We start from the raw sequence: 25,581 nt of genomic DNA, 5'->3' as shown, positions 1-25,581 counted from the left end.
GTCGAATTTGCAATACACTATACTGTTTTTTTTCTTTCTAATTTACAAGATAGTAGATTTTTAAAATGGGAAGTTTTCAATGAAAAGTAGACTAACGGTGCTAAAATTTGTTTATTGAAATTTCAACATTATTCATTGTAATTTAAAATTTTAGTGTATCTCAATGAGACCGTATGATCTATGAAAAATTGAGCCTTAATAATTAAATTTACAATGTTATTAGCTAATTTTGCTTATCGATAAAAGCTTTAATATAAAGGAATAAAAATGTAATATATAATTATTAGAGTTCGCCTAGCAGAAAATTTTCTGAAACATTTCCGAATAAAATAGAACGTGTGTCAATAATGCCTTATCGAAACTAGCTGAACTTCCTTGTGTGATTGATAATAATGCATATAAAATAAAAAACAAAAGAAGAAAACTTTCAGAACAAAAATTAAATTGTCTTAATCTGGCATAACTATTAAACTGGAAGATATTCTTAAACTGCTAGCAAGATTACTAGCAATACTTGATACAGGAGTTTACTTGTCTTCTGGGTTGGGTTCAAAATTTTTAAGCAAAGAAGTTGAACATTAGTAGTCGTAAACTCAAATTGTGTTCAGGTTATTTCTGATATATTTTTATTTCATTATTTCCTATTTATTTATTATGTATTACATGCTATTTATTTATAGATTAAAAATTGTTTTTTGAGATAAGCAATTCAAAATTCTTAGAAGATGCTTAGATCAAATCACATGCTTCCCACGGTACTTGAAAAACCTTAAAAGTCCTCTGATTTAGTTTAAAAAAATCAGGGCCCTGGAAAGTCGTTGAATTCTGCCATAGGGTACTTGATTTTTTTTGTGAAAGTGATTAATGAATCACATATTGAATATTAATCTAAAGTGATTTGCAAATTACTCATCAGGATTCGTATTAAGGTATTTTATAAATCTCACACCATGATTCACATTAAAGTGATGTATCAATAACACATTGTGATTTCAATTAAAGTTATTTCTGATTCATAAAATGTGATACATATTTAAGTAATTTCAGAATCTTGCCTCACAATTCTACAGGGGTGGCCAAGGTTTTTGATAGTCGAGCCATTTTTCAAAATGTGAAATTTTTCGCGAATACTTTAATTCTGGTACAAAATTCAGTAATCGACGTCGACTTATATTTTAATTACAGAACTTGATCGTCTTGCTTCTCTATTAATCCAAATTTTTCAGGTGCTTTTTGGGTCATAATTATATTGGAAACGGAAAACTCACCTTGAATAGTGTTAATTTCAAATTGGTTCAGAAAAATATTAAAATTTAATAGCACAAATATGAAAAGGGAACTCTGGTACATTTATCGAGAACCACAAATAATCTTTCAAAGAGCCGCAGGTTGACCACCCCTGTTCTAGTAGCTTAAAAATCATGTTTTCTCATCAAAATGATTTAAGAATAACACATAGCTGTTCTTAGGTTAAGCACCTTTCGAATCACAAATTGCATCATAATGATCACTATTCACATGAAAACTATGAGCTACTCACGCTACAAAGTTAACATTAAGGTGATCTATGTATAAAGTGACCACATTTTTATTGAGACAAAGCGGGACAAATGGGATGAAATGAGAATTACAATTTAGTCAAACTTTCAACACGCACAATATATACATAAAAATACAAATAAATGTTTGCAATAATATTTTCAACATCAACTGGAAGTAAGTCAGATGCTGTTTGAATAGTATAAGTAAAGAATGTGCGTTGCACAACCTATTCCAATATTTTTTTGCTTCAAATGTTCGTTAAGTTTCGTAAAAATGTTATTGATGCCTCTTCTAGCTTTTCCACCAAAATTTACGTTAGTGTTATCCGCACAATAGGCAATAATTTTATTGTTGAAATTATTCTTTTTTTAAATAGTACTTATTAAATCAAAAAATTTTTGTGAAGTTTTATCAGGCAATGGAACAAAATCCTAATATTCTAATTTTAATTCCTGTTTCTGGATCAAAAAATCTAACACCTGTGGTAAATAATTTTAAATCTATGTGGTTGGAAGCATCAGAATATATGGATATAAATGCGAATTTTTCTAATTCCTTCTGCAATTGTGAAAAGAATATGGTGAAAAAACATTGCAAATAATTGCTTCGGTTTTCGTCCTTGCACGTGCATATTTTTTGTCGTATAATGTTTTGATCACTTGCGACGTACAATCCATTGATCTGAAACTTTGATTGTGGTTTATGGTGTGGAAAGCAAATAGCCCGTTCACTAATGTTAGCTGTTTTTCCGTGTTGCCAAAGCTAGCACTGCGAAAAAACTGTTTAAAATAAGAAATGCAGATATTTTCTAAAAAGCGGGACATTTTCAAAAATCGGCGGGACGCGGGACAGCCCACCAAAAATCGGGACGTGTGGTCACTTTATCTATGTATCACACTTTGTGATTTTAGTCTTGTTAGTTTGTGCGTTTTGTATCATTTGCTATTCACATTATTCTGATTTAAGAAACATACACCGCAGTTCAATTTTAATTTACAAATCATACATTGTGATAAATAGTTTACGCGATCTTCGAGACTTACGTCACCTTTCTTATAAGTTTGATTTTCATATAGTATATATGTAAATTAGATTTGTATAAATGCAATGTCAAAATTATGCTTAGTGAAAATTACGCATATTCACAAAATTATAAAAATCACTCTTCATATTTGATGAATATAATTTAAAGAAAATAAAGCTTGGTCTTAGTCATCTGTAAAATATTTATCTCCAATGGAATTTAGTATATTCGAAAAACATAACTGATATTCTGAAGTAACAAAATAGATAATTTGTAAAATGGATAAATTGAAACAGATATGTTAAATGGATATTTATTTTGTTGAATTATATACATGTCTTGAAACCTAAAATTTGAACTGACATATCATAAAATAATATTTATAGTATAATAAAATAACCATACAATCACACTAACTTTATCAATTATTTACTATGCTTATTTAATGCAATATGCATTATTCATCAATTCAGTTTCATTAATTCTTATTAACTATTTTTATATAGACGAGAGGGGGGCACCTTACAACAGTTTTTGCTAAAGAATTATTTTCGAAGTTTTATTGCTTTCAAAATCTAAGTTCTAATTTTTATTTACTAAATTGATATTTGATGTAACCTCTTAATTTTGATATTCGATGTCTAAGCCAAAGTACCTAATTTTACATATTTAGTGACCCATGTATTTTGTTGCAATCTACCCCTCTTGGGGGCAAACACAAACATCATTAGAGCTTTCTTCTAAAAAAGTGGCAATCGAGACCCAAAAAAATCATTAGAATAAGTGAGAGAACCTGCTATAGAAGAAAAAACTGCAAAATAGATCAAGCAGACATCTTTTTATTGTTTTGTACAGACAAAAAATTCTGAAATATTTAAGTTCACAGTACAATGTTTGTTGGTAGGAAATTTATTTTAATTTTTGAAAAATTATCTTTGAAATTTTAACTGTCAGTTTTTTCCTCCTTTTTGAACTTCTTTATTTAATTGCGTGATATACAATTGTTTTCATTATTAAAAATATAAATTTACAAATTTTCATAGCTTTCTGTTCTGAATCCTATTGTTTTAACTTTAAAATATATACAAACATTCTCTTTAATTGATAATGACTAAGAGAAATTTATATAAAGTAAAATTTAAGTTAACAGATGTTTTGAATTCAATAGAAAATGTAGATACATAGAAACAAAATGCCTGCACATGTTAATAATTAAATAAAATAAACTAACAGAATCAATGATAGATCAAAACTTTTTTATCTCAATATATATAATTTCAAAAAATTTTTTTAATTTAGTGAAAATTATTCTATTTAAGCTTCCTTTAGAGAAAGTGTGATATGAAAAATTAAAGTGGTTTCTTTTATTGCATAGTGGTAAAATTAACTAAAAATATTCATAATTCAATTTTTAATTTTATTATAAAAATCAAACCATGTACTTGAATGAAAATAAAGAGATGTTGATGTCCAATTTAAACAACATAAGATCTGCTCTTCTTCTAGTAGTGTCATTATAATTTTTATCATATTTCTTAAATAAATAAAAAATTATAATAAAAAATAAAGAATTAATTTCTTCTGCATTACAACAAAAAAATTCATTGATTAGTTATAAATGGAAATAAATCACAAGCTAAATAAAATACTTTAATATTTTTGACTCGGCTTCTTTATAAGCCCAGCTTCTGTATTCTTCTCACATAAACTGGTTAAAAACTTGTACACACATTCTGGACAATTAACATACACTATGCTAATAAATTAGCATGTCTTTAATTAATGAGATAAGCTTTATGCATCTTAAAGTGATTAGCAAATTTTAAAAGATAATTTATTTTTCCAACAGCATTCAGAGTATAATACAAAATGGAACTCAATAGTTTCTCTTTTTTTCAGGGATGAGAGTAGTCAGAAAGTATAAAAGAGGAAATCTAAAAAACAAAAAAAAAAAGGAAAAAAAAGTATATATATATATATATATATATATATATATATATATATATATATATATATATATATATATATATATATATATATATATATATATATATATATATAAACAAAAATTTGACAAAAAAGTGCTATTTTTAAACTTGTAAACCATGTGAATATAAATCCCGATATGAGACTTTTAAATCACGTAAATATGAAACTCTACATCGAATTTAAAAAATGCGAAAATACAAATCATGATTTTTTAATTTTTTGATCACGATGCATAATTTTTAAATCGCGCGATATTACAACCACAAAAACGAATCATGATATTGGATTTTAAGCTCACGTGAATACGAATTGCTACATGGGGCTTTAAAAGCTCGTAAATACAAATCGCGATATTGATTTTTTAAATCTCGTAAGTAAGAATCGCACTGTACAATATTTAAATCGCCTGAATAAGAATCGCAACGTTCAACTTTTAAATCAGGTAAATACGAAAATCGAGATTTGATAATAAAATCGAGATTTTAAAAATGCATAAATACAAAACACGATATTGGATTTTTAAATGTCGTAAATAAGAATCATAATATACGATATTTAAATAGCTTAAATAAGAATCACAATGTGCAACTTTTAAATCAGGTAAATACGAAAATCGATGATTGATATTAAAATCGCGTGAATAAAAATCGAGATCTGAATTACGAAAATACGAGCTATCCAGCCGACGGATAAAAAATACGGAAAATCTTATTTTCTGTGCGTGAAATCGGAGAAAAAAGCTAAAATAAGTAAAAATGCGGAAGGGTTAGAAGCTAGGGCGTAGATTGAATTTTCTGTTTATCTCTGAAAATCGTAAATAAATATAATTATTTTACTTCAATGACTGAATCTAAAAAAAACGGGATATTTATTTTTAAAAAAAACGAAACTTTTAGAGAATCAGAGTTTTTGATAAAAAGGCTGAAATTCGAGAGACAAAAAAAAATCTCATCCCTGTATAAAGGTTAACCAGTTTTATCCCAAGGAAATGATTTTTAGAGAAACTTCAGAGGGAGGAAAAGGGACTTCAACAATTTCCCTTCGCGGAAAATTAAATTCCTCATAAAACATTTTAACTTGGGCAAAAAAAAATTTCAGCGGAAATTAGCGGGAAAAATGGAAAAATCTGAAAAAAAGCGGAAATCCGCAAATCCGCGGAAGAATCTCATCCCTGTTTTTTTCATACTGGAAAGAAATTAAATCTGGAGTTTGTTGACTGAGACTTCTACGATGAAAGTGTATCTAAATAAAAAATCACATTGGGTACAATATACATAACTAAACAAAAGGACCCAAATGGATTCTAATATTTAGATTAAGTTCCAAGCATGCTTGGAAATAATCCTCCCAACGACTGGGGATTTGGTATCAGAGTAGAAACTTGCTAGCAAATAAAAATTCAGATTAAAAAAGCAATAAAAAAAATTATGACAAGAACCATCTGATAAAGCCACTTCAAAATATGAAACAAAATAGTGCAAAAATACATTGAAAAGGTGTCTAGATATATGCTAAAAAAAATAAATCAGGAAAGAAATAATGTGAAAAAAAATTAAAATGCACTGAATAAATATCCAGTAAGTGCTAGAAAAATTCAGTGGATATAAAAAAAAAGATTGGTTAACAAATAGATTACCACAAAATAAAATTTCGGATACCTTAAAAATAAATTATACAAGAGAAAGAACAATCTAAAAGAAAGGTTACAAATAAAGTGATAAATAAATTCATTTTTAACAAAAAATATGTTTAATAGATAACCACGTAGATACCAGAAAATTTCCAGCAGGAGAAAAAATTTGAAAAGTATAAGTAATCAATAAACCATATTAAAAAGAAAAATATATACGTAATCAGGTATATATTACATAAATTATGCCAGAAGGAGAAAAATAGTCTGTAACAAATTGTAATAAATAAAATTTTAAATAAAAAATAAATTCATTTGTAGCAGAAAATATACTTAAAACTATAAGCATATGATAGACACCATGGGAAAAAACAATTCAAAACAAATGGTGACAAACAAAGTATTAAATAAATTCATTTGTTTAAAAGAACATAAAAGTATTTAATATTAACATAACATAATTAATATAATAATCCAGCAGATGCCAGAAAAATTCTAACATAGAAAAAAATTTGAGAGGAATTCGCAATCGGTAATTCATTATGAAGAGAAAAGATTCAAGTACATTCAATTAATGAAGTTTAAAAATGAAAATAAATTCATTTGTAATCTAAGAAAAAAAAAAGATATCTAGGCATATGACAAATAAATTATAACAAGACTAAAAAGAAAAAAGAAACTATCCAAAACAAATTGTAATGAATAAAATAATATTAAACTCGAACAGATGAAAAAATAAGCAATCAATTATTCATAATGAAAATAAAAAAATTCAAGTATATGCTAGACAAAATTACACCAAAGGTGGAAAAAGCAAATCAAACAAATGGTATAAAATAAAATATTAAATACTAAGTTCATTTGCAACAATAAATAAAAACAATCTGAAACAAATGTGAAGTTAAATAACACCAAATAAAATTTATAGATAAAATTTAAGTAGCCAGAGAATTTATACCAGAGATAGTAGAAATATGGGAAAAAGTCAAAATTAGTTAGCAAAAAATTAAATAAATAAAACCAAAAATTTAGAAATTAGAAAGGAAGAAAAATTAAGTTAGTAAAAAATTAATTTTTTTGAAATAACTAATAAAAAAAAAACTAAATATGTAACCAAGGCAAAATTAATATATAAGAAATAATGGAAGCTATTTCTAAAGTTATAACCTAGATAAAAATCTTTAAACTTTATTATAAAGCGGCACTATAGACTATAAACAAAATATATATTCTATTTATGAGAGAAATATTTAGAATATTTGCTAAGTAAATAGAAACAAGATGAAAGAACCACTAGTCAAATTGAAAAATTGTTGCTCAGGTGAAATCATATTAAGTATATATCTGATGAAAAAGTGAGAGAGCTTAGAAAATTGATGAGGTTTTTTTTTTTTTTTTTTTTTTTTAAATCTTGAAAATTCTTAGAGAAACTTTTATTACCCTTCAAAAAGTTAGGGTGATAAATATATAAATAAACAAAATTTAGCTATAAATTTTCCTGTAGTATTAAAATTAAAAATTTACATGCAATGTTTTAAAGTTTGGATAACTTTGTATATTGCTTTGTTTTATTGGAATTGAATGACTCAATCTTATTATCTCTATCCCAAATAAAATGCATTCTTGTAGTGAGAAAAAAATTTATGACAGATAGTGTTAAACTGTGTTTATGTTCATCACATCCCAAGAAAGGCAATTGTGGTAAATCTTCAATTTTGTCACAAATGGAATTAAATGTGTTAACATTAACACCATTTGATTTCAGAACATTCATCACTTGTGATTCAAGGGTTTGAACAAACACAAAAACACTTTAAGAAGGTGTTACAAGACCACCATAATCTTTAATGTTAATGAGTTTAGTATGACCAGTTTCAATATTGTCAGTTAACATTGCTTGGCAAAGTGAACAATTTGTGAATTTGGATGCACGCCTAGCAATGTAACCTACAACAACATCACTTGAGTTTAAGGCGGATGCATAATTGTGGTCACATTCTTCTTGCAAATTTAAACAAAATTTATTAATATCTAGACACTTACCTATTACTGCATCCAGTTTCTCTTCAAACAATATCTTCTTATCGTTGCTGGAATGTCTAGCACTGCAATCAACCAGTGTCTCTAACAGCTCAGTTTCAGACACATTCGAATTTTCCGGAGGCTTTATTAGGGAATACGTACCAACTAAGCGAAAAACCTGAAGGAAAGTGTTGGGGTTGGGATGATCGTTAGATCCACAAGCATTTCGCATGATGCCAAAGAATTTCTAAAAAATAATAAACACTTTCAATTTTAATGTAACAATTCAAACATTAGTTATAAAAATGAATTCTTTTATTACCTCTAACGAATCTTGATTTAACTGAGCAGTCATTAAGTAGCTGAACTTACACTGGCTAGTTAAAAATTCAAATATTTCCAATGTAGCTTTTAAAGTAACTTTTAACCCATAACAAGTAGACTCAGAAATAAAATGATAATTATTCTCAAGAGCAAATGACTCCCACTCATTAAGGTAGCTCAAAAAATCTTGAATGTGCTACTAAAAAAATTAAGGTTTCAAAGAATTAAAATCCAAATATTCATAATTCATTCAACATGAAACATAACAGATATCAGTGAATAAAACAGTATGAAATTTCTTTACTTTATGGTCAGAACTATTTGGTCTTAAGGCTGTTGTAGGGATCCTTGAGTTCATGCTGTCAATTAGCTTATTTATACGTTTAACAAAAGTAATTGTTCCATCACTGTCGGCTAAATTGTCTGTGTGATCTTTATATAATTCCATGCCAGCAGCAACAGAAGAACTAAAAAACTAAAAGAAAGATTTTTTTAAACAAATATAGTTTTATAAAGATGAGAAAATTTAAAGAGATCTTAAGTTACCTGAAAAGCTAAAGCCACATTCATTTTTTGATAAAACTTTGGTCTCACATGCTCTGGTGTCAATTTCGGACAAACTTTCAAACTATAGTCTTTAGGGTTATCACATTCAATAACAGCATCCCAGAATGATAACTTAATAGGACCATCTGGTGTCTAAATTGTCATTTGATATTATTAGAAAATGTTTTCAACTTTATAAACACATAAATTAATATTACCTTCCCTAATATTTCTTATTATATCAGAGAAGGTTAAAAATGAAGAAAAATATGTATACATTTTCAAACTGACAATTTAAATTATATAGTTACAAAAGAGCACAGAACATTTGTTTATGTTCTGAATATATTTAGTGTTAATAAAAATTATACAGTACATATGTATACATTTTGCATTAATTATACATAATATAATTTTTTATGCGATTTCACCAGGAAATACATATTAATTCACGTTATAAAAATTCAAGTTTACAAGGGCTTATGGTATTAACTTATAAAACAAAGGTTCAAAAAATGCATGCACATAATTTACCATTAAGTTCTTTAGAGCAACTATTATATTCCTAAGACATTTGATTAGATGGGGAAAATCTGACTCAAACCAAAGCTTCCCAAGTTCATCACACACATGTTGGCAGCTAACAGACTCCAAGGTAACGCCAAATTTTTTCCACATATTCCTATTCCAGGATGCCCTATCAGTCACAACAACATCACTGAAGAAGCCTGCACGCTCCAACAAAATAATGCACTCCAACAACAAGTGATGTAAAATCGTTCCTGAAAAAATTTATCACAGTTGTCAACATCTTTTCAATCATTATTATGAAAAGAATAATCTAATTCATCCTAATTATCAGCACAAACACAAAATTTAACAGTAGTAAAAATTAAACCAACTAAAAAATTAAGTATAAGTATTTTCGTGTATTTCCGAAAACTTTTTTTACATGAACATGGGAAAAACTAAAGAGCAAATTTAATAAATTATTAAAAATTTTTAAACAAAATTTTACATGTTAAAAAAAAGTTAAATAATTTTACGAAAATTTTAATATAAAATATGCTTTATTGCTCATAATTAAATATTATTTGAAAGGGGAAAAAAACAGTGAACAAGTTTAGCATTAGATTATTTTATAATATTCTATTAAAGTATATTTTTCTAAATAAAAAAAAAGAAATAAATATAGTAAATTATTTAAAAGCAAAAGCTATTTTTTTTATATAATTGATTGCATTTTCAAGAGACGGAATTGAAGTGCACTTTCTTGATCCCTGAATGGGCACCTGCAGCCCTAGACCATATGCAATTAATACCTGATGCAGCACCTTTACTCAGAAAACATGCAATTGATTGCACCCACTTGCCCCTGAAAGGCTGTATCATGAAAACCAACGCATGGTCACCCCTCTCAGATGCTGTCTTCGATGAAGTATACTTTCCAAGATTAACGAAGCCTTGAATTTCTAGGGTTTGCTTGTTGAACGTTAAACTTGGAGACAGCTTCATTTCATCAATTAAAACTGCACCTAAAAACAGTAAATGCAAAATAATGAAATGATAATACCTAAGAAATTTATAATAAAATTATTACAATAAAAAAATATTTATACAACATTTTTCATATCCATGCATAACCTTGGACTTCTCAGCTAAGCACTTAAATATAGATAAATCGAATCCATAGGAGCTTTCAACTTTTCCCAGGTATCTGTGAAGGGTTGATGGTGATGGCAGTTGCAGAATGTTGTGATTTCTTAGGTGGTTGTAGGTTTTAGTGCTTTTTATTTTAATCAGCAAACATTCGTAAATCCAACATGCTGGATATCTCATCCCTTTAGGTTTATATTTGGCTGCCCGCAAACAAGCTTGGATTCCTTCTTTTTGAGCATCGGGAAGATCCTTAATTTGCTCTAACAGTTGTGTTTCAGTAGTCAGAGCACAAGCAGTTCTTTCAGTGACAATGCTTTCCAATTTAGAAACCTTAATGGGGAAAAACTAATAAATAAAAAGACCAAAAATTATCATTATCAGGGATGAGATTAGCCAAAAGACAAAAAAGCTGAATTTCCACGATATTAAATTTTACGCAAGCGCAACCCTTTAATAATAAATTCCAGACAGTTTAAGGTAATAAATAATGTGTTGACATACAATTGTGTACTAATCTATTATTATATAAATGAGTACATTGATACTTATCATTTAGTAAAAATAAAAATTACCAATTGAAAAAATAAAGCTGGAAATTATATTTTTCCTCAGTTTACATAAGAGACAATTATTACTTGAAAAACTACCTGGTTTAGCAAATTAAAACTACTGAGAATATACATTAATATTTCATTTCTTTTAATAAATACTGTTATGTAATTTATAGCAAATATATCAGTAATATTACTTTTTAAATTATATTGGGAAAAAAAACTTTAACAATGGACCGAGTCATTATGTTCATATTATAGTCTAATCTAACTAGAGCCCTCTGAAACATATCAATAACAGTGAAGTAGAAATATATAGTAACTCCTTAACATACAAAAATTGCTATTTTAGTTTGACAAATTACATGACAATCAGCAACTGTTTAGATAATTGTTTTTTATTTGATAAGAATTTTGCATTTTATAGCATAAATAACAGCAATTATAAATAAAATTCTGATGATGAGTTAATTAACTCTTTTTCCAAAAAAAAAAAAAAAATTAAATCCCTTTTTAAGTAATTGCTTTTGTTTGCTATATCTTTTATGTTTGCTATATTTAGTCGTTAGTCCATCTTCAAACATTTTGTGACAAATCCTATTTTTTCTTCTTTGCAAGCACAGAATGTAAGTTTTGAATATATTCCCTTCCAGTTTCTCTGATGTTGTAACACTTACACATACTAATAATCGTCGTTAGATAAACAGTCAACCTTTATAGTAACTAATTTTTAAAAAAAACTTACTTCTTACAAGAATCGCGATAGTTGATCTTAAAATTGCGTGAATATGAATAACAATTATATGAATATGAAACTAGATATACGATTTTGAAAATGAGAAAATACGAACTGGGATAGAGAATTTTTAAAATGCGTAAATACAAATCGCGATTCATAATTTTTAGATTGCGTAAATAAGAATTATGATGCATAATTTATAGAATGCGAATCCCAATGCCTTATTTTAAAATCACGTATAAATACGAAAATCAATGTTGATGATATAAACCGCATGAGCAAATCAAGACATTGAATTTTAAAATTGCGTGAATACGAATTGCTACATAGGTTTTTAAAAAGGAGTAAATACGAATCACAATATCGGATTTTTAAATCTTGTAAATAAGAATCGCAACATACAATATTCAAATCGCGTGAATAAGAATCGCAAAACGCAAATATGAAAAGCTACGTTTGATATTAAAATCGTGTGAATAAGAATTGAGATATTAGCAGATTCCAGGCTTTGGACCTCTAAAAGGCTTGTCAGAAGCAGTGTCTTTTGAACTACAAAAATCGGATCTATCTGGAGAGTGGGTAAAAAATTCGGAAAATCTTATCTGCTGTGTGCAAAAGGGGAGAAAATAGCTAAAATAAGTAAAAATGAGAAAGGATTGGTAGCTATGTAGTTTGAATTTTCTGTTTCTCTTTGAAAATCGGTGAATTTTCTGAAAACGCGGAACACTTATAAAAAAAAGTGAAATTTTTAGAAAATCTGAATTTTTGATAAAAAAGCTGAAATTCAAGAGATAAAAGTGAAAAAAGCGGAAATACGCAAAAAAGCGGAAAAATCTCATCCCTGCATTATGGATAACCACACAGCAGGCAAATAATTTTTTTTCTGTTGAGATATGCCTATAACACAAACATATGTATTTATACTAATAACATGAAGTTACCTTTTTTTTAAGTCGGATGTTTTTTCTTGCAGAATTAATCAAAAGTTGCCGTTTCTTTGCAAGTCTGATGGAGTATGTCAGTGATTTGTTTAGTATAGCTGGAGGCTTTTTGTTAGACTGGCATTCTTTGCACAAACCAGTTCTCCGAGACATAAAATGCCCCTCTAAAAAACCTTTACATGTCTTTTGCCTATAACACATTCAAATAAAATATGACTAGATCAAAAATTATTAGAAATAATTAAACAACTATTAAATTACAATACTACAATAACATTTCTACAGTTTTAATGTAAAAAATTACTTGTTTTTTATTCCATTACAAACAATTGCTTTTTCCACCTTCTGAAATAAGTTTAGCATCTCTTCAACTGAGTGAATTGGTATATTTCCAAAAGAAGTTTCAATTCCAGATATAAAAACCTATAATGGAATAATTCATTGTAACTGTGCTTTTAAAAACACCAATTTAACATAACAATCGTTAATATTTTCATAAAGTTTAAAGCGAAACCTTACTTTGACTTTAAAATCCTTATAGAATAAAATCCATTTCTCTAATAATCCTGAATTCCAGTAAAAAAAAGATGTAAAGCCATCTCCAACTGATGATGACCACGGATATTTAATAGAAAGACACATTTCTTTTAAAACATTCTCATATGATATGGAATTGTCTTCTGAAGATTCAGAATAAGCACTGCACTGACCACCTAAGAAATTGTTTTAGAATATTTATTATTTTACAAATTAGAAAAAAATATGCCTCTCACTACTCATACTAGAGTCAAAGACAGCTAGAACATTATAATCATTATTAATTTCAAGTTTATAATGTTACACAAACTGATTTTAAGACACTGTAAAAGTAAAGTAAAAGAAAGTGACATATTTTGTGTATTTGGAATTGAATTTTTGTGTATTTAGAATTAACTATACTGATTAATCTGATTGTTAGGATCATATGAAGTTTACTCAGAAGCATGAAAAAGAAAATAAATGATTAAATAGGATTTTTAAATTTTACTTCTTTAATAGAAGTGTCACAGGCTACCATAATCGACTAAAATGATAGCACATAGCTAAGTAATAAAAAGTAGAGAGAGGGAAAAAGGATACAAATAAAATTGAATAAATCTTGTCTCACTCAAAGATAATAAAGCACCAGTGAAATAATAAGCATCAAACTATTGATCAGTTGATGAACCTTGTGGGCACGTAAATGAATCTTGTGGAGATGTAGATATATTTTGTGTTGATGTTGATGGCAAATCTTGTGAATGAGAAAGCTTTCTTTTATGAACAATATTTCTTACAGCAGGTAGTTTTCTTTTCTTTGCAAAATCTGACAAATAGGCTGGAACATTCAGAAAAATAGATGGCACAGCACCAAGTTTTAATACAGGTCTACCTTTCTCCAGCTTCCAAATCTAATAATTTAAAAAATAATAAATAAATAACACACTACTAAAATATGTAGTATTTGTTGACTAGGCAAGTTTTTGATGAAGAAAATAATTATCGGTTATTATAAAAGTGAAGTAATTGTACTAAAATATGTATGAAATTACAAGTGATTAATCTATTATGTTCTTTAATCCCATTAATATTAAATTCTTTTTTTCTTTTGGTTTTGACAATTATTGCTATAAATCCAACATTTTGGTATAGAAAATCAAAACCTACTATTCCCATTAATTGTTTTGCATAATTGAATTAAAACTATTATAACAATGTAAAATCAACATGCATTAGGAAAGTTATTCTAATAACTGTGCTAAATATTGATAATAACTTATCAATTGAGTTCATTGATTGAAGAAATTAATAATTGATTTCTACAAGAATTTATATTTTTTGTATACCACAAAATTAGCTTACTTATCAGGAAATATATTGTAATCATGATTTATAGATAATGTTTATGTATGTATATACATACACACAAATATGAACATCAAATACAAATATTTAAAAAAAAAATCGCAAATTGATATCAGACAATAACTGGTGAAGAACTAGAATAGTTTCCCTTAAAATTAAAAAAATTATGGCATAAAAATTATTATAAATTAAAATTATGGCATAAAAATTATTATAAATTAAAATTATGGCATAAAAAAATTAAAATCAATATTTAAACTGATAACAATTCACAGTTAGAATTTGTAATATAAATTGAATATATTTATTATAATACATCAAATAATAATAATAAAGTAAAAATAGTACCATGTTTTTTTTTTTTTTTTTTGAAAAAGCAGACAATAGATTCAATAGTTCTGGCTATACTTTTTTATCCATGATATATATTAATCATAATTATAGCAATAATTATAATGTAAGTATTGTAAATGATAAACCTGTTCCAGTTTTTTTTTTTTTTTTTTAAAGTTTTTGACAGCAGTTTCTGCCCACTCTAACACTATATATAAATTCAACAATAAGATAATTTATTTACTCACTGTTCCATCAGGCATTTTCTGCTTATAGAAATTATTCAAATCCTCTTCTTTAAAATGCAAAGAGCAGACAAAATCCTTCTCGCTTAATAATCTGTCAGAACGGGGAATTGCCTTCCTCCACTTTTCTAAGAGCCCAGCATCCTATTACAAATATAATTATATCTTATTAGTGTTATAAAAGTAGATTTAAACTGTATCTTGTCTTTAAAAAAAATACTCACACACTGAATAAAATACAAGAAAAAGTTTTTCAGAAGAAAAAACTTTATGCAGTAAAAGGTTGCTTATTTATTTATATCATTAAAATGTATTATTGAAAGAAATAAAAAAAATTGAGTTTGCTAAAATAATATAAAATATAGTGTATTATCTTTGCTCATGAGAAAAGTAGAGTAATCTGAAGAAAGCCAATTTCTATCACAAAATATAATGGAAAGGTTAAATCTATAAAAACCAAAAGCATATCTTTAACTCATTGTTAAGTAAATGAATGCAGAAAATCTGCTATGGTAGAAATTCATTAAATTTGTCTGAAAATCATAGTTTATCCTTTAAAAATTATATTTGATCCAAACCTATTAAAAAAGTTTAATTATATAATAAAAATAATAGTACTAGAGTTAAATTTTTAGTGTACTAAGTTTTCAAATTGATAATCTAGATGGATGCACAGAATTGGTTTACTTACTCCCTTTGCTAATCAGTCAATCTTTCAAAATCAGTTTTTTTCCATTAACAATTTCTTCAATTTACTAGTAAAATATCAAGTGATACATGAATGACACAAACAAATCTTAAGAGCACATGCATCCATTATTGCACATTTTCTTTACAAAAAAAAAGTTCACAATTAAATTAAAGTTTTAAACTTTATAAAACTAATTAAAAGGCAAGAATTGGAAGTGTAAAAAATGTACATAGTTTTACACAAAGAACAAAACACAAAATTTGTAAGTCATTCTATCATTATTAATTGTAACTATTCCTACCTAAACAATGATTTTTTTATTTAATTTTCTATCATAGTATTTCATTTGCTGGCATTTAATACAGAAATATAAAGTTTTACTATATATATTCAAATCGAAGTAATTATAGTTAAAGTCAAAATGCTTTATGGATAATTCAGCATGTAATAGAGAAATATCAACCAATCAAATATTCAATTCAATGTATATTATTAACTGAATAAATTATACTTATACCAATACTGAATACTATAACAAAATTTTGAAGAAAAGAAATTGTACAAAACCTTTGTTAGATAAATTAAATTTTTTTTTTAAATATTTGTGGACATACTTTATGACTAAATTAAATGTATTTCAAAGCAGTCAGAATTTTTACAGCTATAAATCTAATTTAGGAGATGTGCGTTTAAAAAGTACACTGGAATGTTATTCTTAAAGAATTTAATACATAAATTGAAATGTAAAACATAAGATATTAGTCATAATATAAGAATAAAACTGGTATATTGCTAATTTTAAAACCCTTTTTAAACAAATCAAAACCATAGTTGAATCCTTGTTCTAAATGCTATTACTTCTTAAAAGAGATAATTTTTAGGTTGTTCTGATCAGAATGCATTTTTTTTAATGATTAACAAATCGATTAAGTGTAGCACAAAATTAGGAAACCAAATAATTAACAGTCACAAAATACCAACATTATAATTCCAACATTGTATATTTCATGTAATGATTGTTCGTCGCGTGATATGTTTCGAAATTAAACTCGAGAAAGAGAAAAAAATCACTTAATTACATTAAAATAATAAAAAAAACTTTTAAAAGAATAATAATATAAACAGAAGAACTTACCTTGAAAACGAAAATCACTTTATTGAATCCGCATGACTACACTAAAATATATTGCTTCGTTCTGGGTTCCTTCTTTTCCCACCCTTTCTATTCTATATCTTATTCCACAAACCTCACATATATTTCCTTCACTTGCTGACGATTCCCTTTTACTTGCACTTGGTGCCAGCTGGGTTAAGACATTGCAAACGGATTATTGGTTAAAGAATGTTTAGGTGTGGTTTGATGATTGACATCAGACTAGCGCAAATCGGGAGCGCGGACATTGAGAAAGGATTATAAGGGAAAATTAAGTAAAAAAAATACAGAAAATATAGCAATTTTTCCAGATTAATAGGAAATATAGGAGTGCTGCGAGGCCTGTAGTTTTAAATATAATTACCACATGCAAACATACATCTATACATAATTAATTCCATAATAATAATTTACCATGGTTCTTGCTCAATTATTTAAAAAAAAAATTAGGACTTTTTTAGCACTTTTTTAGGACTAGGAAAAAAAAATTAGCACTTGATGTAAAGTAAAAATAACATACTTAAACTATACGTGATACTAAAAATGTACAAATAAAGTGTTTAACGATTCATGAAGTAAAAATTGTATAATTAATATATACATGATGCAAATTGCGGCTTAATTTTGTCACAATCTTTTTCCTCAATTTTCTTTTTTTACTTAAGTAATTTAATATGTTTCTCATTTTTAGAACACACTTGCTTTTGTTTTCTGACATTAATTTTGGATTGATGCAAGCAACATTTCTTACAACAGAATAGTTTATTGGACATTTCTCCAGTAAAGTTTCTAACATTTTGGTGATAAACTTTCTGTAATCTTTCTTTATATTCATATGATCTCGGTCAGAAATAACTTTTGAGGCCAACAGCTGCTTTAAAATTTGGTCACCTTTAAAACCTACACTGATTTTTGTCAGAGAGACATAATTCTTTTCATCACAAAAATTAAAATGGCACAGTTTCTCCAGAGAATTTAAGTTTTCTATAGATTTTGTTTTCAGAATATTATATAACTGCACACTATGTAATACCAAATCCTGGATATCTGCAGCAAAAAATGGTAAAAGTGGCCGATCTGCTTGATACAGTTTCAAAAATGGTGAAACTAGCTCCGACACATTGAAGAAAAAGTTCAGCTTAACAAGAATTAATTTGTCTTTTATTGCTTCTTGTAAAGTTAAAAAGGATTTACATTCTACACTTTTCTAAACTTGCCAACATTTTTCACATAAGATTTCAGATCATTCCAAAGCAATATTGCTCTTTCAGCTGCAGGTGCATTTTCCAGCCAACGGTGGTTACAAAATCTTAGTGGTAATTTGTTCTCAGTTGATTGATTAATAAAATCCTCTTTTCTTGTGGGTGAATCTTTAAAAAGATAGAAGATTGAGCTCAGGATGGAACCAATGAGCCATTCTGTTTCAGATTCACCTTTGTAGAATGCATTATTTAAAATATGAAGCCCACAACTTCCAATTGCATTGCATTGAACACCATGTTCTTTTAACAAATCTTCTTGAATATTATTATAAAACTTCCAATTGACAGCAGGACAGTCCATAGAAATCTGCAATAATTTCCAGGGATGATTGTGAGCCCCAGTCAAAATTCCGGAAAATTTCTTGAGTAAAAAAAAAAATAAATAAATAAAAAAGTTTAAACCGAAAAATTAGAAAAAAAATTTAAACAAGTTTTTTTTTCCTTTTTCTCAATATTTCCTAGTTTACTTCAAATATATTTAAAATTTTACACATACCTATGATGACCTGGAGAAGCAATTGAAATTTACAAATATGTCTTTCTTTCTTGAGTTTATGATTATAATAACTATTTACTGATAAAAAAATGAATATTAATCTTGAATATAAGCTTATAAAGCAGCTCTCTTATAAACAAATAAAATAAACTGCGTTTTTAAGCTCCACCTTTGAAAATTTGATTTCTGAAATCTCTTGTGATCACCGATTTTTTTAAACATCTGAACCTTCGATCTCCGGAAACTTTCGGATAACAGTTAACGAAAAATCCGGATTTTTTCCGGAGCACAATCAGCCCTGAATTTCTTCAGGTCTACATTTTTGACTGATGAATAAAAGCAGGCTAAAAGGTCATCTGCTGCAGAATGGCCCAGAAAAGCTGATGTTAAGTATCGCATCTCTACAATGTTCTTATCTGGGTTCCAAAAGTGGATATGTATATCCAACTGCTTCTGCTGTGTCGCTTTGTTCAAAGACTCATCAAAAAGCGATGTATAAAACTTGGCATTATCAATGCACTTCAGAAGTAGCATGCTAAAATGAGGTGCAAGTCCAAAATGACAGAGATATGCACACTTAGATTCACTGCAGGCGAAATGACGTGCTATTGAACTGTCTGGAAACATTGTACTAAATAATTTTCCAGTGTCTTTGGAAGAATTGTAGGAGTAGTAGCTTTCTACAACTTTCAAAGCCCATAAAATCTCAGAAGAAAGAACTTCTTTCCCCAAAGCCCAAGAATCTTCAAAAAAGATGGAGGCAGAAGAGCCAAAGGCGACAGAATTTAAGGATTTAGGGAAACCGATTTAAGGAATCCGACCGCTCAAAAAAAATTTCAAAACGCCAAAATAAAAATTATTTAGCACTTTTTTAGCACTCAGAAGAAATTTTAGCACCTTTTAGGCCCTAAAAAAGTTGGGAAAAAATTTTAGCACTTTTTTAGGACATTTTAGGACAGCAAGAACCCTGTTTACGTTTAATAAACACAACACGTGGTAAATAAAAAACATTCATCAGCTAGTTAGTTTTAAATATAATTACCACGTGCAAACATACATCTATATAAAATTCCATAATAATAATAATTTAATTTTAAGAAAAACAAATTCATCAGCTACTTAGTTTTAATTAAAATTACCACAATAGTGAATAAAAGATAAGATAAAGTAGGGGTGTAACATCAGACCTTTTCTTAGTAATAATGAAAATAATGTTAGAATTCAATATCACTGAAACTTTTTATGCCAAAATAAAAGAATAGGCCTGAATAAGGTCCTCTTAGTTAGTTCCCACTTATGAAATGAATTTCTATACAAATGCATCATTTCATTAATGGGAACTTTAAACCCCTCCACCACGATAAGGTGGGACCTTTTTGGAAGGGAACCCCCACCTGAAATACATTAATATTAATCTACAATAAATTACAGAAAAAAACATGCTTTATAAACAAATCAAATATTAATGGATGTTAAAATTTTTAAAAAAAATTTGTTGCAGAATTAGGTAAGTTCTCACCCGAATGATGGTTACCACCACTTCCAGCGACGGGTCAAAGTTGTTTGTCTCCTGTCATATTCAGGTGAAGGCAAATTCATATGGCTCCCGAAGATATGGCTTTCCTACAGGCATCCTGGAGTACTGCAGTGTGAGGAGAAATCTGAAATGAAACACAAATTGTTGAAAATGTCCAAGTCTATTCCCACACACGCTGCAGCTGAAGAGAATCCTACTTACATATTAACGAAAGTGCCTAATGATCTCTGGGGTGACTGGAAAAAGACTTCGGGAAAAACAGCAAAACATCAAGTGAAACCGACAACGCTCTTGACTCTCAGACTCCGGATAGTGCCAAAGGATCTCTGGGGTGACTGGAAAAAGACTTCGGGAAAAACAGCAAAACATAAAGCGAAACCGACAACGCTTTAGACTCTCAGACTTAGTAACTTCCCCTCGCCATCTGGAACAGTGGTGCATAACCTGAAAAGCAACAACCACCAATGAGTAAACAGCAAAAGCAGCTTTCACCTCAGCACTAAGCGACAGACCGCAACTTACTTTGACTAGTCGAGGAAGGCGCTTGTCTCCTACAGGCGTTACGAAAACCAGATTCCTACGAGGTCGTGCTGACCTGGAGTACTGCTGGGTGAGAAGAAATCTGAAATGAAACACAAATTGTTGAAAATGTCCAAGTCTATTCCCACACACGCTGCAGCAGGAGAGAATCCTACTTACATATTAATGAAAGTGCCTAAGGATCTCTGGGGTGACTGGAAAAAGACTTCAGAAAAAACAGCAAAGCATCAAGTGAAACCGACAACCCTCCTGACTCTCAGACTCGGGAAAGTGCCAAAGGATCTCTGGGGTTACTGGAAAAACAGCAAAACCGACAACGCTCTCGACTCTAAGACTTAGGAACTTCCTCTCGCCACCTGGAACAGTGGTGCGTAACCTGAAAAGCAACAACCACCAATGAGTAAACAGCAAAAGCAGCTTTCATCTCAGCACTAAGCGACAGATCGTAACTTACTTTGATGGGTCGAGGAAGGGGCTTGTCTCCTACAGGCGTTCTGAAAACCAGATTCCTACGAGGTTGTGCTGACCTGGAGTACTGCTGGGTGAGGAGAAATCTGAAATGAAACACAAATTGTTGAAAATGTCCAAGTCTACTCCAACACACGCTGCAGCTGGAGAGAATCCTACTTACACATTAACAAAAGTGCCTAAGGATCTCTGGGGTGACTGGAAAAAGACAACTTCCTCTCGGCGCCTGGAACAGTGGCGCGTAACCTGAAAAGCAACAACCACCAATGAGTAAACAGCAAAAGCAGCTTTCATCTAAGCACTTGCGACAGACCGCAACTTACTTTGACGGGTCGAGGAAGGCGCTTGTCTCCTACAGGCGTTCCGAAAACCAGATTCCTGCGAGGTCGAGCTGACCTGGAGTACTGCTGGGTGAGGAGAAATCTGAAATGAAACACAAATTGTTGAAAATGTCCAAGTCTACTACAACACACGCTGCAGCTGGAGAGAATCCTACTTACACATCAACAAAAGTGCCTAAGGATCTCTGGGGTGACTGGAAAAAGACTTCGGGAAAAACAGCAAAGCACCAAGTGAAACCGACAACCCTCTTGACTCTCAGACTCGGGAAAATGCCAAAGGATCTCTGGGGTTACTGAAAAAACAGCAAAACCGACAACGCTCTCGACTCTAAGACTTAGGAACTTCCTCTCTCCACCTGGAACAGTGGTGCGTAACCTGAAAAGCAACAACCACCAATGAGTAAACAGCAAAAGCAGCTTTCATCTCAGCACTAAGCGACAGATCGTAACTTACTTTGATGGGTCGAGGAAGGTGCTTGTCTCCTACAGGCGTTCTGAAAACCAGATTCCTACGAGGTTGTGCTGACCTGGAGTACTGCTGGGTGAGGAGAAATCTGAAATGAAACTCAAATTGTTGAAAATGTCCAAGTCTACTCCAACACACGCTGCAGCTGGAGAGAATCCTACTTACACATTAACAAAAGTGCCTAAGGATCTCTGGGGTGACTGGAAAAAGACAACTTCCTCTCGGCGCCTGGAACAGTGGCGCGTAACCTGAAAAGCAACAACCACCAATGAGTAAACAGCAAAAGCAGCTTTCATCTAAGCACTTGCGACAGACCGCAACTTACTTTGACGGGTCGAGGAAGGCGCTTGTCTCCTACAGGCGTTCCGAAAACCAGATTCCTGCGAGGTCGAGCTGACCTGGAGTACTGCTGGGTGAGGAGAAATCTGAAATGAAACACAAATTGTTGAAAATGTCCAAGTCTACTACAACACACGCTGCAGCTGGAGAGAATCCTACTTACACATCAACAAAAGTGCCTAAGGATCTCTGGGGTGACTGGAAAAAGACTTCGGGAAAAACAGCAAAGCACCAAGTGAAACCGACAACCCTCTTGACTCTCAGACTCGGGAAAATGCCAAAGGATCTCTGGGGTGACTGGAAAAAGACTTCGGGAAAAACAGCAAAACATCAAGCGAAACCGACAACGCTCTCGACTTAGGAACTTCCCCATCGCCGTCTGGAACAGTGGTGCGTAACCTGAAAAGCAACAACCACCAATGAGCAAACAGCAAAAGCAGCTTCCATCCCAGCACTAAGCGACAGACCGCAACCTTACTTTGACGGGTCGAGGAAGGCGCTTGTCTCCTACAGGCGTTCCGAAAACCAGATTCCTACGAGGTCGTGCTGACCTGGAGTACTGCTGGGTGAGGAGAAATCTGAAATGAAACACAAATTGTTGAAAATGTCCAAGTCTATTCCCACACACGCTGGAGCTGAAGAGAATCCTACTTACATATTAACGAAAGTGCCTAAGGATCTCTGGGGTGACTGGAAAAAGACTTCGGGAAAAACAGCAAAACATCAAGTGAAACCGACAACGCTCTTGACTCTCAGATTCCGGATAGTGCCAAAGGATCTCTGGGGTTACTGGAAAAACAGCAAAACCGACAACGCTCTCGACTCTAAGACTTAGGAACTTCCTCTCTCCACCTGGAACAGTGGTGCGTAACCTGAAAAGCAACAACCACCAATGAGTAAACAGCAAAAGCAGCTTTCATCTCAGCACTAAGCGACAGATCGTAACTTACTTTGATGGGTCGAGGAAGGTGCTTGTCTCCTACAGGCGTTCTGAAAACCAGATTCCTACGAGGTTGTGCTGACCTGGAGTACTGCTGGGTGAGGAGAAATCTGAAATGAAACTCAAATTGTTGAAAATGTCCAAGTCTACTCCAACACACGCTGCAGCTGGAGAGAATCCTACTTACACATTAACAAAAGTGCCTAAGGATCTCTGGGGTGACTGGAAAAAGACAACTTCCTCTCGGCGCCTGGAACAGTGGCGCGTAACCTGAAAAGCAACAACCACCAATGAGTAAACAGCAAAAGCAGCTTTCATCTAAGCACTTGCGACAGACCGCAACTTACTTTGACGGGTCGAGGAAGGCGCTTGTCTCCTACAGGCGTTCCGAAAACCAGATTCCTGCGAGGTCGAGCTGACCGGGAGTACTGCTGGGTGAGGAGAAATCTGAAATGAAACACAAATTGTTGAAAATGTCCAAGTCTACTACAACACACGCTGCAGCTGGAGAGAATCCTACTTACACATTAACAAAAGTGCCTAAGGATCTCTGGGGTGACTGGAAAAAGACAACTTCCTCTCGGCGCCTGGAACAGTGGCGCGTAACCTGAAAAGCAACAACCACCAATGAGTAAACAGCAAAAGCAGCTTTCATCTAAGCACTTGCGACAGACCGCAACTTACTTTGACGGGTCGAGGAAGGCGCTTGTCTCCTACAGGCGTTCCGAAAACCAGATTCCTGCGAGGTCGAGCTGACCTGGAGTACTGCTGGGTGAGGAGAAATCTGAAATGAAACACAAATTGTTGAAAATGTCCAAGTCTACTACAACACACGCTGCAGCTGGAGAGAATCCTACTTACACATCAACAAAAGTGCCTAAGGATCTCTGGGGTGACTGGAAAAAGACTTCGGGAAAAACAGCAAAGCACCAAGTGAAACCGACAACCCTCTTGACTCTCAGACTCGGGAAAATGCCAAAGGATCTCTGGGGTGACTGGAAAAAGACTTCGGGAAAAACAGCAAAACATCAAGCGAAACCGACAACGCTCTCGACTTAGGAACTTCCCCATCGCCGTCTGGAACAGTGGTGCGTAACCTGAAAAGCAACAACCACCAATGAGCAAACAGCAAAAGCAGCTTCCATCCCAGCACTAAGCGACAGACCGCAACCTTACTTTGACGGGTCGAGGAAGGCGCTTGTCTCCTACAGGCGTTCCGAAAACCAGATTCCTACGAGGTCGTGCTGACCTGGAGTACTGCTGGGTGAGGAGAAATCTGAAATGAAACACAAATTGTTGAAAATGTCCAAGTCTATTCCCACACACGCTGGAGCTGAAGAGAATCCTACTTACATATTAACGAAAGTGCCTAAGGATCTCTGGGGTGACTGGAAAAAGACTTCGGGAAAAACAGCAAAACATCAAGTGAAACCGACAACGCTCTTGACTCTCAGATTCCGGATAGTGCCAAAGGATCTCTGGGGTTACTGGAAAAACAGCAAAACCGACAACGCTCTCGACTCTAAGACTTAGGAACTTCCTCTCTCCACCTGGAACAGTGGTGCGTAACCTGAAAAGCAACAACCACCAATGAGTAAACAGCAAAAGCAGCTTTCATCTCAGCACTAAGCGACAGATCGTAACTTACTTTGATGGGTCGAGGAAGGTGCTTGTCTCCTACAGGCGTTCTGAAAACCAGATTCCTACGAGGTTGTGCTGACCTGGAGTACTGCTGGGTGAGGAGAAATCTGAAATGAAACTCAAATTGTTGAAAATGTCCAAGTCTACTCCAACACACGCTGCAGCTGGAGAGAATCCTACTTACACATTAACAAAAGTGCCTAAGGATCTCTGGGGTGACTGGAAAAAGACAACTTCCTCTCGGCGCCTGGAACAGTGGCGCGTAACCTGAAAAGCAA

General features: G+C 31.4%; 1 protein-coding gene across 1 annotated transcript; it reads right to left on the bottom strand.

Annotated features, from left to right (window-relative positions):
* Window positions 1-13,561: 13,561 nt before the first annotated feature.
* Window positions 13,562-18,836, bottom strand: LOC147816411 (uncharacterized). Its single transcript, XM_087153980.1, has 4 exons — window positions 18,495-18,836; window positions 15,433-15,573; window positions 14,115-14,397; window positions 13,562-13,680 (listed from the first exon to the last, which is right to left on the bottom strand). The coding sequence occupies exons 1-3, from the start codon at window positions 18,834-18,836 to the stop codon at window positions 14,155-14,157; spliced, it is 726 nt and encodes a 241-aa protein (XP_087010106.1). The 3' UTR covers window positions 13,562-13,680; window positions 14,115-14,154.
* Between the last annotated feature and the right edge of the window lie 6,745 nt (window positions 18,837-25,581).

The sequence above is a fragment of the Parasteatoda tepidariorum genome, chromosome 1 (genome assembly GCF_982258835.1).
Source record: "Parasteatoda tepidariorum strain Cologne lab strain chromosome 1, Ptep-v5.0, whole genome shotgun sequence".
NCBI classification, from domain to species: Eukaryota; Metazoa; Arthropoda; class Arachnida; order Araneae; family Theridiidae; genus Parasteatoda; species Parasteatoda tepidariorum.
The sequence above is the reverse complement of the archived record's forward strand: the minus strand, read 5'-3'. Positions and strand labels throughout refer to the sequence as shown.

Coding starts and splice junctions, on each gene's coding strand:
- LOC147816411 (XM_087153980.1), bottom strand. CDS start 18,836: ATGGACTGTCCTGCTGTCAATTGGAAGTTTTATAATAATATTCAAGAA. Junction 15,574..18,494: donor TGAAATCTTATGTGAAAAAT/GTTGGCAAGTTT, acceptor TATTTGTAATAG/GATGCTGGGCTCTTAGAAAA. Junction 14,398..15,432: donor AGAAAATGCCTGATGGAACA/GTGAGTAAATAA, acceptor TTAAATTATTAG/ATTTGGAAGCTGGAGAAAGG.